General features: G+C 50.2%; 1 protein-coding gene across 7 annotated transcripts in view; it reads left to right on the top strand.

Annotated features, from left to right (window-relative positions):
• The window catches only part of UBAP2 (ubiquitin associated protein 2), a 105,011-nt gene extending 93,818 nt beyond the window's left edge, over positions 1 to 11,193 (top strand). For 5 of the 7 annotated variants that reach the window (XM_059657139.1, XM_059657137.1, XM_059657135.1 and 2 more), the window contains 10 exons: positions 3,732 to 3,927; positions 5,056 to 5,147; positions 5,338 to 5,385; positions 8,395 to 8,473; positions 8,692 to 8,897; positions 9,394 to 9,493; positions 9,578 to 9,685; positions 9,839 to 9,906; positions 9,989 to 10,180; positions 10,256 to 11,193. In XM_059657139.1, coding sequence (XP_059513122.1) covers positions 3,732 to 3,927; positions 5,056 to 5,147; positions 5,338 to 5,385; positions 8,395 to 8,473; positions 8,692 to 8,897; positions 9,394 to 9,493; positions 9,578 to 9,685; positions 9,839 to 9,906; positions 9,989 to 10,180; positions 10,256 to 10,351 — 1,185 coding nt within the window. In that variant the 3' untranslated portion in view covers positions 10,352 to 11,193. Of the gene's footprint in view, positions 1 to 3,731; positions 3,928 to 5,055; positions 5,148 to 5,337; positions 5,386 to 8,394; positions 8,474 to 8,691; positions 8,898 to 9,393; positions 9,494 to 9,577; positions 9,686 to 9,838; positions 9,907 to 9,988; positions 10,181 to 10,255 lie in introns of those variants that run through there. The other 2 variants (XM_059657136.1, XR_009447649.1) reach the window with 2 other exon arrangements.
• The last annotated feature ends 910 nt before the right edge of the window (positions 11,194 to 12,103 follow it).

Below are 12,103 nucleotides of genomic sequence, written 5' to 3'. Positions count from 1 at the left end.
GTGGAGAGATAAAAGAGTAACCTAGGTGATGGTTATTGAAGTGTGGCTGCTCGAGGTTTGAAGTTGGGAGGAGCATGGTTTCAGTGGTAGGAGTCAGTATAGGTTGTGGTGGGTTGTGGCATGAATGTTTGTGAAATGGCAAGGAGTCAGGGTAGTGACCTAATGCTAGGAGAGACTGAGCATAGATATTTGAGGAAAGGAAGGTGTCTGAAAAAAGAACAAAATGTCTCTCTCCTGGGAGACAGGAGGCTTCCGGTAAGGCTGGAGTGGATGGGTCCCCAAGCAGGGAGGGAAGCTTTGGGTACAGATAAATGCGGGAGTCTGGGAATGGGGAAAATTTGTTTCCTTTAAAGAAGAGATCAAATCATTTGCTGCAGAATGAGGTGATAGAAAAGGGTCAGTTCTATCTTTCCATCATGATCTGGCAAACATTGAGGCTTTCAAACTGTAGTTTTCCAAGTGAATGCTAGGCATGATTCTTTGTCATAAAACACACAGAGCACCATCTTCATACCAGAGCACATGGTGGATACTTCTGCCCACTTGCCTGTGCCCATGTTGTTCAGTGGGAGCCATGAGCTGCCCCAGTGTGAGCACTGTCTAGTGCAGCCGTGGGCAAACTACAGCCCGCGGGCCGGATCCGGCCTGTTTGAAATGAATAAAACTAAAAAAAAAAAAAAAGACCGTACCCTTTTATGTAATGATGTTTACTTTGAATTTATATTAGTTCACACAAACACTCCATCCATGCTTTTGTTCCGGCCCTCCGGTCCAGTTTAAGAACCCATTGTGGCCCTCGAGTCAAAAAGTTTGCCCACCCCTGGTCTAGTGGCTTCTGTTCCGGGCACTGAGGCGTTGGAGTTAGTGCTCCTGTTTGCACTGGTCAGCAGCACTTTGTATCTTGTCAGGAAATGCCAGATCATACGATCTAAGTGACTGGCCAGAATTGCCTTGTCCAGGGAGTCCCACACTTGGTCAATGTGACAGAATTGCCACACTGTAATATAGCTGTAAGGTTTATTAGTGAAAGGTATAAAAAGGCATATACTAAAAAGTTTTTTTTTCATCGGCTTAAGGTTCTGCCCCTTTCTCCTATTTACTTGTTCCTCTAGAGTTCTTTTTAACCTATTAAATAGTGAATGCATACACAGTCATTTTTCTCCCTCTTCTACAACAGAAATGGGATATTTCATACATAGCGCCCTTCACTGCTTTCCCCCACTTAATAAGTGCATTTTTTAATTGTTTCTATTTGAAGCAGAGTTCTTTCCACAGCTCTCCTGCATTACAGTATTTAATCAGTCCTCCACTGATAGAACTTTAAGCTTGATGCTTCATTTGATAACGTTCTGCCAGTGTTGTTTCATCCTGCAGCAGTAGTAGAGGATAAACCCTAGTGTGGAGTTGCTAGACATTGTCATTTTATACAAAATGCCAAATGCTCTGCTTACTGATTTTAACCTGCTTACCTCCCACTGGCAATGAATGAAACACCCTATTTCCCCGCTGCCCCCTGAAATGATGTTACTGAATATTTGTATTTTTCCAGTGTGTTAATAGTAGAAAAATGACCTGTCGGTATAATTAAATGAGGTTGACCATCTTTTTTACGTATTGGAAAGCCATTATTTTTTTCTTTTTGGTGAGTTATTTATTTATTATTTTTAAAAAATATATTTTATTGATTTTTTTACAGAGAGGAAGGGAGAGGGATAGAGAGTTAGAAACATCGATCAGCTGCCTCCTGCACACCTCCCACTGGGGATGTGCCCGCAACCAAGGTACATGCCCTTGACCGGAATCGAACCCGGGACCTTTCAGTCTGCAGACTGATGCTCTACCCACTGAGCCAGACCGGTCAGGGCATGAGTTATTTATATTGTTTGCTCATTTTCCTGTCAGGTCCTTGGTGTCTATTTCTAGGCACTCTGTATTCAGGAGACTAGTAAGCCTTTTGTGATCAGAGGTACAGTTATTTTCCCTGTTTGTCACTTTATAAATATTTTTTATTTTTATATAATCAGATCTATCAGCCCCTCTTCTATAGTCTGTTATAGTTAGATCTTCCCCACGTGAAGGTTATGAAGGAAATCTTAGTGTTTTCTCCTGCCCTCCGTGTCCTTTTGGGAGGTTTGGTGTAGCTGTGCTCTTCACCCACCCTGACTGCCCAGCCCCCTGGGTGCACTGAGAGCCTTGCAATGGGGCAGAAGCCTCTTACTCCAGCAGCTCGTCGCCCTCATGGGCCTGGGAGGTGGGGTCAGAGATAGAAGCCCTGTTGGGCCAGCTGGACGTGGGAGAGGCTTCCTGGATGCTTGTTGAGTTCCTTTCAGCGAACTAGGAACTAGTTCTCTAGAAAGTTGCTCTGGGTGCGAAGCCTGGACCCACGCAGAGGAGCATGGAGCCGTCTGGCTGGGCAGATTGGCACAGCCTTCGCCTCGTTCCCTTGGCTGTCCTCCCCCTGGTTCCGTCTGGGCTGAAAGAGCAGGAGTCCTGGGGAGTCTGAGGAGACTATGATTTTAGCTTCTTTCTCTTGCAGAACCAATTCTAGATGTTAGGGCCCTTAGGCTAGTGCTCAGGTGGCGCGGGCCGCCTGTGGGCTGGGACCTATAGAGTTGTCTGTGTGATGGGAAGCAGAACACATGGTGGTCCCATTTCTCCTGGGGCTTTCTGTTCTCTGGCTTCTCCTTCAGGAGTTTTCAGGCTTCTTCGTTCTGTACACATTCTGGTCTGGAGTCTGATCTCAGTCTTACAGAGCCTTTCCCTCCGACTTTGGTCATACTTTGCCCAGCCAAGTACATCTCTTCTACCTTAATATTAGCTGAAGTGGAGTAGCCAGGCTGGCTTCCTGGAACTCCAGCTCTTCAGAGCTTTCTTCTGGGTTTCGCCCTTCTTTCGTAAGTGGATCTTGTCGAGTAGGCATCAGGGCAGGCCATGCCCTTCTAGGTAGGCCCTGGTGGGGGACTCCCCAGGACTCGATTCTGCAAAATGTTACCAAGTTCTGGAGCAAAGGCCTCTCTTGGCCATCTGTGACTTCCAGATCAGAGTAGCTAAGAAGCCTAATAGAAGAATATCCCAGAATGCTCTGACTTGGGCTGGGCTGCCTGTGGCCTCTTTTCAGCTCTCCTGAGACTACTTGCTATTCTGTGAGGTGGGTTCTCACCTTATACTCAGATGTCTGTGTTCATTTAAAATTTACTTGGGCCCTCGCCGGTGTGGCTTACTGAAAGGTTGCCAGTTTGATTCCCAGTTAGGGCACATGGGCCCAAGGTGCAGGCTTGATTCCGGGCTAGGGGCATACAGGAGGCAGCCAATTGATTTTTCTCTCTCTCACGCTCCATTCCTCTCTAAAAGTCAATAAAAACTCTGTGTGTGTGTGTGTGTGTGTGTGTGTGTACATACATATGTGTGCATACATACACATACGTACACATACTTGGGGTTTCTATGCCTTGTGGCATATACCAGAAAATGAGCAACTGTAAGAATTTTTAGGAGGGTTTTGGTCATAAAGCTTACTTTAATAATCTTGATACCCAGCTTAAAAGTTGCCTTCTGATGTCCTAACCTAACAGGGTGAGGGGCAAAGGGGCTAATGTGTAGTAATGAAATGCTGAGCCCAGAGCCCCTCAGGTCAGAATCTCAAGACTATAGGCCCAAACGCCCGGCTAGGTTCTCTTGTCTCCCGTGCTTTGCTCCCGGACCCATGTGTCCTGGCTTTTTTATTTTGCCAGCACACCAGTGTGGAGAACACCCCTTCCCTCCAGTCCTCAGCCACCTTCTCAATGGCAGCAACCTCCACCTCGAGTGCCACGTCCTCAGGACTCAGCCTGCCAAGCAGCATGAACACAGCGAACAGCCTCTGCCTGGGCGGAACCACCGTGAGTGCCCCTAGCAGCAGTACCAGAGCCACGCCCTTGGTGACCTCAGGTGTGTGCCCCCGAGGCCTTTCCCACCTACCCCCATCCCCTCAAAGATGTGCACGTGGATTCCAGGGAGGATGCCCAGAGGTTGGCAGGGCATGGTGAGCAACCACACACATCAGATCATAGTCTCCCTCCAGGCCTGCCATTGGTCACTTGTCCTCTTTGTTCCAGTGACCTCTTGAAACCCAGCTCTTCAGCGCTGATGTGGGTGGAGATAGGTGAAATTGGTCTTTCCGGATGGACTCCCTTGGGCAGGATTCCTGGCAGCCTTTGTGCTTCTAGCTCACCAGTCTTTTGTGTTCTCGCTCATCCCTGGAACTGTGATGACAATAGTGACAGAGTGAGCAGCTACCATTGGCTATTTCTGGTCATTTTATGTGACCGATTGCCTGTCAGCCACACCTGAGCAGTCTGTGTGGGCCAAACAAACTGTGGTTTGGTAGAAACTGCTAAAACCCACCTTCGACACGCCCTGTCCCTCTCCTGGCAATGCCCAGCCTCTCTTCTGTTCTGAGGAGGTAGATTGTTCCATTTCTTTCCTTTTTTAATTGTTGACATTACAGATTTTCCCCCATTTTCTCCCTCTTTGCCCACCTTTACTCAGCCTCCCACCCCCCAATTGTTCTTACTTTTTTTAAAAAAATATTTTTATTTATTTCAGAGAGGACGGGAGAGGGAAAGAGAGAGAGAAACATCAATGATGAGACTCACTGATCGGCTGCCTCCTGTACACCCCCTACTGGGGATCGAGCCTGCAACCGGGCATATGCCCTTGACCGGAATCGAACCTGGGACCCTTCAGTCTGTAGGCTGATGCTCTGTCCACTGAGCCAAACTGGCTAGGGCCCCAATTGTTCTTTATGTTCAGGTTTATCTAGTGCAGTATGACCTTCAGGAGTGGTGGGGGCAGGTTTCTATCTCAGCATGGAATCAGCCTGACTAGGACACGTACTCTCTGTCTCCACTTCCTGGTGTGGCCCTCTGTATCTCTCAGCTGCTGCCCTTCCCTCTTGGCTGTGGCCCCAATTAGGGCAGGACTATGGCAGGGAACTTCACCCCCAGCCCCATAGTAGCTGAGGAATCTTACTCTTTGTGGCAGCCACTTCACTTCATTTGATTTTTGTCTTTATAGGCAAAGCGCCCCCCAACCTGCCCCAGGGGGTGCCACCCTTGCTACACAACCAGTACCTCGTGGGCCCCGGAGGACTGCTTCCTGCCTATCCGGTGAGTGCATGGTGGATCTACTGGCCAGCCTTGGCGCCCATCGAGGCAAGGTGCCTTCTCCCAGCAGCTCATCCCAGTCCTCTTCCTGAGTGTGTCCTGTCCTCCGTCTTGTCCAGGCCCCCACATGGGCCTGGGCTTCCCAGGGGATCGATCATGTGTCATCCTTAACACCCTTTATGTCCTCACACAGATCTATGGCTACGATGAGCTCCAGATGCTGCAGTCACGGCTGCCAGTGGTGAGTGGGCTGTGGCCGGGAGGGTGAGGCTCTTCTACAGGTTCTTCTCTCTGCCTTGATTGCCACCCTGCCTGGCTCTCAGGATACTCAGCCTAAAGCTAAGGAACTTGCTTCCATTTGGTAGTTGTACCTGGTGCAGCTAGAGCTTGGGCATATGACTGTCCTTTGCTCATCCCCAGGGAACTTAAAGACCATTGGGACTTGGGAGTTGGCAGTGCCCCCACCAAATTCTCTTCTTTTACCTTTTTTTTTAAAAAAAGGGAAGACACAAGACATGGAGTTGTTTGCCTGTCCCTAGAGTTTTTATAATCTTCTCCTTCAAAGTGCCATTCAGTGTCTTTGGCTTCTGAAGTGGCCATTGATGATGCTGTGATGGCACCTTGCTCTTCTGTCCCTAGCTGAGTGAGTGGCTGGAGCTGACAGACGTTAAGGACCCTCTGGGTCCGGCCTGCCATTGCTCTTTGCAAGAATGGCCCCAGAGTCTTCCTGGTTGTTGCAGCCTCACTCTGAGGCCAGGACTGCTTCTTTATGCTGAGCCTTGCTCCAAGGATGAGGCACTGGGCCTTCCCTGGGATGGCCAGGTGAACAGGACTGCAGTGGAGGAGGGCTGTGGAGGGACAGCCTGCAGGCTCCTGCACCACCACTCCTTTCTTGGTCTGGTTTCTCAGAATCCTGTGTCCTAGATTCTTGATAATTTTCAGCAGCACAGGGCATCTACCTGTCACACTGTTGGGAAGTAAGTAGCTGTTTGGACACTGGTGTCCCCTCCACTGGATATGGTACTTCCGATTCCCTGAGGAAGAGGTTTTCTCTCCCCAATGAGGTGTCTTTCCTCAGACTCCTCCCCATTGGTGTTGCTTTCACACACACACACACACACACACACACACACACACACACACACACACACACACACACTGGACACAGAAAGCTCTGGGAGCTGCAGGTGTCGCTTTCACCTTCCATGCCCAGTGGCTGGAACTCTTGTATCCATCTGATGGAGTATTTCCAGAGGCAGAGGCTGGTAGCTGGGCCACTCTTCCCCACCTGTGCAAACCAGCAGCTCATTAACAGTGCTGTCCAGGGGCCTCTGGACTCTCTAGCTGTTGCCCACATCCCCAAAGAAAGGATGTTGAAAACATGATGGTAGGTTTCTAGGGTGGTCAACAGAACTTAGGGTCTTTGGGTATGCCTGAGCCTTAGGGCTGTGTGGGGAAACCGTAAGTGGCCCTGGTCCCCGATACTCATGAACTCTCACAGCAATCTTGCCCAGGAGCCCCAGGGCATCAGAGATGGAATGCCCTGAGTGAGTCTGCATGTGGGTCCTGCTTGGACCCCCAGGAGTGGCTCATTGGAATCCCAGTCCTGGGAGTCATTTGCTTTGTATTCCCTTTATCATTTTGTGCCTTAGAAGAAATCACCCCTGGGTCTATGTGTTGAGATACAGCTTTCATTTTTCCCTTTGGTCATTCCTTAGCCTCTGGCACTTTTTTATTCCCGCCTTTGGATTTTCTTTTCTTCTATGAAAGAGCGCCCCCTCCTGGGCTTTCTCTAGGCCGGTCTCCAGTGTGTTCCTCCTAGCTCTGTGCTCTCCTAGCCCTGCCTTCTGGGATCCTGAGCTGAGGATGCTACAGGTTTCCTAGAAGCTACCTGGAAACCAGGCCCACGAGGAAAGCAGGAGGGTTTTCCTTGGTTCAGAGGGTGTGGATGTCTGGGACTGCAAAGCCCTGGGCAGTAAGGGTCGAGGCAGGCCTCCCCTTTTCCACAGAGCTCCGCTGTGTTTTGCCCTCTTGGTATCCCTGATTCCTGTGGGGTGTTAGTGTTGCCAGGGGAGACTGGGTGAGAGACAAGTTCAAAACCTTACCTGGGGTCCTGCTTGTCCTTTTACCTACCTGGCGTTGCTGCCCTGACCCGTTAAACCCTTTAAGCACCTCCTCTCCTACTGACTCCTTTTTTTTTTTTTTTAATATATTTTATTGATTTTTTTACAGAGAAGAAGGGAGAGAGATAGTTAGAAACATCGATGAGCCCTAATCGGTTTGGCTCAGTGGATAGAGCGTCGGCTTGCGGACTCAAGGGTCCCGGGTTTGATTCTAGTCGGGGGCATGTACCTTGGTTGCGGGCACATCCCCAGTGGGGAGTGCAGGAGGCAGCTGATCGATGTTTCTCTCTCATTGATGTTTCTAACTCTGTCCCTCTCCCTTCCTCTCTGTAAAAAACCAATAAAATATATAAAAACAACAACAACAACAACAAAAAAGGAAACATCAATGAGAGAGAAACATCCATCAGCTGCCTCCTGCACACCTCCTACTGGGAATGTGCCCACAATCAAGGTACATGCCCTTGACCGGAATCGAACCTGGGACCCTTCAGTCTGCAGGCCGACGCTCTATCCACTGAGCCAAACCGGTTAGGGCGGGCACGCTTATTCTTACTGAGTTCTAGGGTTCTTACTAAGGCCCAAAGTTCTGTCCTCTGCGCTGACCATCCTTCAGGCAGGGCCTGTGCTTCAGTTGTCTCAAAGTTTAATGCCACTGCATATCCAGCTCGTCTTTTTCCTCCATCTAAGAAGCTGCTGCCATCTGTGAACAACACCAAGTCCGCGTTTTGCAGGGGCCTATCCCTGACTCCTTTTTAGGTTTCTACTGTCCAGTCACCTGTTCTATAGTCTCACATAGGAAATGCCAGCAGAATTGGTTCTGCCTGCGGCACCCATCTGTGTCCATCTGCAGTGTAAATGGACGTGTGAGATTGGGCCTCCAATGGCTCTGCCCGTGGAAAGCTGAGGGATTGGTCATTGTATCTGTGTGCTTTGTGCTTTGCGGCTGCTACATTGTACAACTCCAACAGGCACCATCGACTTAGTGCATGTGCATGTGCCATCCTTGCGGTCTACCATGTCCCAGGATGTGGCATCACATAGAGTGCCTGTGCTGCCTGCTGAAACTGGTCTCCAGGGAGGGGGTGTGGCCAGTCTGTTTATTGAGCCTCCCTGATCTCTCCTAGGATTATTATGGAATTCCCTTTGCTACACCCACAGCCCTTGCCAGCCGAGATGGAAGCCTTGCTAATAACCCATATTCAGGTCAGTCTGTTCAGGGGATGGGGTGGTGAAAGGGAGTGTACATCAGACTGGCCTGTAGCTAATCCCAGGTGTCTGGAAATAGAAGGGCTAAGAGACACCTGCTAGCTTCCCTTTGGTGAGCTGGCAGCCAGACCCATTCCTGTGTGCAGGAGACAGCCTGGCTGTTTTTCCTGGTTGGCTCAGGATGGTGACTAGAATCGGTTTTCCTTTTCTCCTAGGTGATATCGCAAAGTTTGGTCGAGGTGACTCTGCATCCCCTGCACCTCCCACCACACTGGCTCAAGCACAGCAGAGCCAATCCCAGGCCCACCACACCCCCCAACAGCCCTTTCTGAATCCTGCGCTGCCACCTGGCTATAGCTACACTGGCCTTCCCTACTACACAGGCGTGCCCAGTGCCTTCCAATATGGGCCCACCATGTTTGTGAGTATTTGTGGGGGTTTTAATTCCAGCTGTAGGGAGTGAGGGACATGACCCCACTTAGAATCTCCAGGAATGTTTTGGGCCGGAGGCGAGGTTGCTTTCCTACTGGTTTTTATTTATTATTTATTTAGGTGGTTTTTTTGTTTTTGTTTTTTAATGATTTCAGAGAGGAAGGGAGAGGGAGAGATAGAACCATCAATGATGAGAAAGAACCATTGATTGGCTGCCTCTTGCACGCCCCTTACTGGGGTATCGAGCCTGCAGGCTGGGCATGTGCCCTTGGCCGGAATCGAACCTGGGACCCTTCAGTCTGTAGGCCGATGCTCTATGCACTGAGCCAAACCGGGTAGGGCTCCTACTGGTTTTTAGATCCAACATGTGTTGTACTAACACAGGTCCCTTGTGATTTTGCCACCTGCTGTTTTATGCTAACCCAGGGGTACCTGACCTCTCCCCCCTTCCGTTTCTCTAATGCCTCTCTTGCTTGCCCCACCAGGTTCCACCGGCCTCAGCCAAGCAGCATGGTGTGAACCTCAGCACTCCCCCAACCCCCTTCCAGCAGGCCAGTGGTTATGGCCCGCACAGCTACAGCACAGGTGAGAGGGGCTCCCAGCACTGAGAGACACCGGTGGGACAGGCTTGCCTAGCTCACACATGCCTCTTGTACCCTGCCATGCTAGGTTATGATGACCTGACCCAGGGGACAGCAGCGGGAGACTACACCAAGGGTGGCTATGGTGGATCATCACAGGCACAAAACAAGTCTGCAGGTTCTGGGCCTGGCAAAGGTAGCGTCTGTCCCTCCTTTCCAGGACTGAGGCCCAGAGTAATTGTCTCCTCCCTGACTCCTCCTCACGCAAGGCTATCCCAGAATGCCCCTGGAGGTGGGGGAGGCTGGAGTTGGGACCAACTGCTGTGGGAACACCTGCTTTTCCTCCTAGGAGTATCCGTCTCTTCGAGCACCACTGGCCTACCTGATATGACTGGTTCTGTCTACAATAAGACTCAGGTGAGGGAGGAACAAATGGGTGTGCAGGTTTGTGAGGGATGTAACCCAAGATGGTCCTTACCGTTGTCTCTTTGCCCTACAGACTTTTGATAAGCAGGGATTTCATGCAGGGACCCCTCCACCGTTCAGCCTGCCCTCGGCCTTGGGTTCCACTGGGCCCCTGGCCCCTGGAGCAGCCCCTGGTTATGCACCCCCACCATTCTTGCACATCCTGCCTGCCCACCAGCAGCCTCACTCACAGCTGTTACACCACCATCTTCCGCAGGATGCTCAGGTGAGCCAGTGATGGGCCACCCTGCCCTGGGTTGGGGGTTCTGCTCCAGCCTTGACAGCCTTCTCTCCTCCTCAGAGTGGCTCGGGTCAGCGCAGCCAGCCCAGCTCCCTGCAGCCCAAGTCACAAGCCTCCAAACCTGCCTACGGCAACTCTCCGTACTGGACAAACTGAACCCTGAAGAGAGGGGTGGGCTGGGGCAGGGCTTACCCTGGGCAGGAGACACCACATGGAGCCCATTTCTGGGAGCCCAGCACCCTTTCCTAGAATTCGAGACGTGTAACTGTGTCAGCCGAGCCTCTGTGGGGAGCCTACCTCCCAGACTCGCTATTGTATGTAATGTATTTATGTATGTATTTGTAAATGTGACAGAAGTCTTAGGAGAGTGGGCGGAATAGCTACTACTCGTCAGGTCTGTTTTCCCCACTCAAGCTCCTTTTGGCTGTAGCAAAATAAGACCCCTCTCCCCTCCTACCTCCCACATAGCCCCCCTGCCAGGAGGCTGCGAGGGACAGTACCTGGAGGGGCTGGTTTAAGGCATTTGGGTAATGGGATCAGGTACCAATGAAGAATCACGACTTACACCCCCTGATAAACCATTAGAGTTTTTTCTTCCTTGTGTAATCACTTTATCCGTCTATTTGAGAAACTTGTCCTATTATCATTTGTCATGTTCCTCTCCTGCCAAATCTTGATCTGGGAATAGCAGAGATCCCCCCTGCTCAACATGAAAGTGGCACCTGTTTGTCTTCATACAGAGCAGGGGTACCTGCTTCTGGCCTGCCCTGTCCCCAGGGACTTGCCTTCCTCTGGCTGACCATTTTAATAATAATCTGAATTTGTGCTCAGAGATGTTCAGCCAGTCAGCTCCCCTTTTTAAAAAATCAGATAATGCTCCACGAGAGCACGTCTCCATGCAAAGGCTCCTCTCTCCCAGTTGTCCTGAACCAGGTGGGCGACTGCTTCAGGGTTTTCTCTTTTGCCCAAAGTCCACCTAATAAAGTTCTGAGAGCATGCAGTGTCTCTGTGTGGTGTGACTGAAGGATAGTTTAGGGCCAAGGCCTCTCCTTATAGTTCCAGGGACCCTTGGACTTGATAGGGCTGAAGCAGAGCTCACGTGGTCAGTCTTCTTAGCAACAGGTTGAGGGTTTAAATTTGTACTCTCTTTGCTGGGCCCTTCTCTTGCCTTGGCCCCGAATAGCATCCAGGGAGAAGGTAAATGATTCGGCTAAAAAGACAGCAAATGTTACTGACAAGGCACAGGCACTATTTGCCGGTTTACTTGGCTTTTCTTGCAGCTTCATAACAGGCTTATGGGATAGGCAGTCTCTCATAGGGCCTGTCAGCAGGAGTAGCTGGGCAGGGTAATTTCTCTTCCAAAGGAGCAAAGGCAATAATTGCAACCACAGTTCTAGGCCAGTGAGAGAGTAAGTTTAAACAGCTAAACCTTTGCTTTTCATCAGCCAAACACAATCTTGATTGACAGTCACGGCTGTGGTGGAACATGTGACTAGGGAGTCAGGGTGGTAGGAAATAGGTAAGTGCACCCTGTCTGGTTTGGCGCAGTGGATAGAGCGTCAGCCGGCAGACTGAGGGTACTGAGTTCGATTCCGGTCAGGGCACGCATCTTGGTTTTACGTTCCCTGGCCCTGGTTGGGCTGCATGTAGGAGGCAGCTAAATTGATGTGTCTCTCTCACATTGACGTTTCTCTCTGTCTCTCCCTCTCCTTTCCACTCTTCCTAAAAATTAATGGAAAAATATCCTTGGGTGAGGATTAACAAAAAAAGAAAGAAAAAAATAGGTTAAGTAGGTCCTGGGCAAAATAAGTGTTGCTTCTAGTCAAGGTGGTGTGCCTGGATTGCAGTCTTTACCTTTTCTACTTTTGCCTCTAAAATCATTTCATCATATCAGAGAGATTCTGCTGT

This window comes from Myotis daubentonii, chromosome 11 (assembly GCF_963259705.1).
Source record: "Myotis daubentonii chromosome 11, mMyoDau2.1, whole genome shotgun sequence".
In the NCBI taxonomy this organism is placed as follows: Eukaryota; Metazoa; Chordata; class Mammalia; order Chiroptera; family Vespertilionidae; genus Myotis; species Myotis daubentonii.
This window is presented reverse-complemented; position numbering and strand designations above follow the sequence as displayed.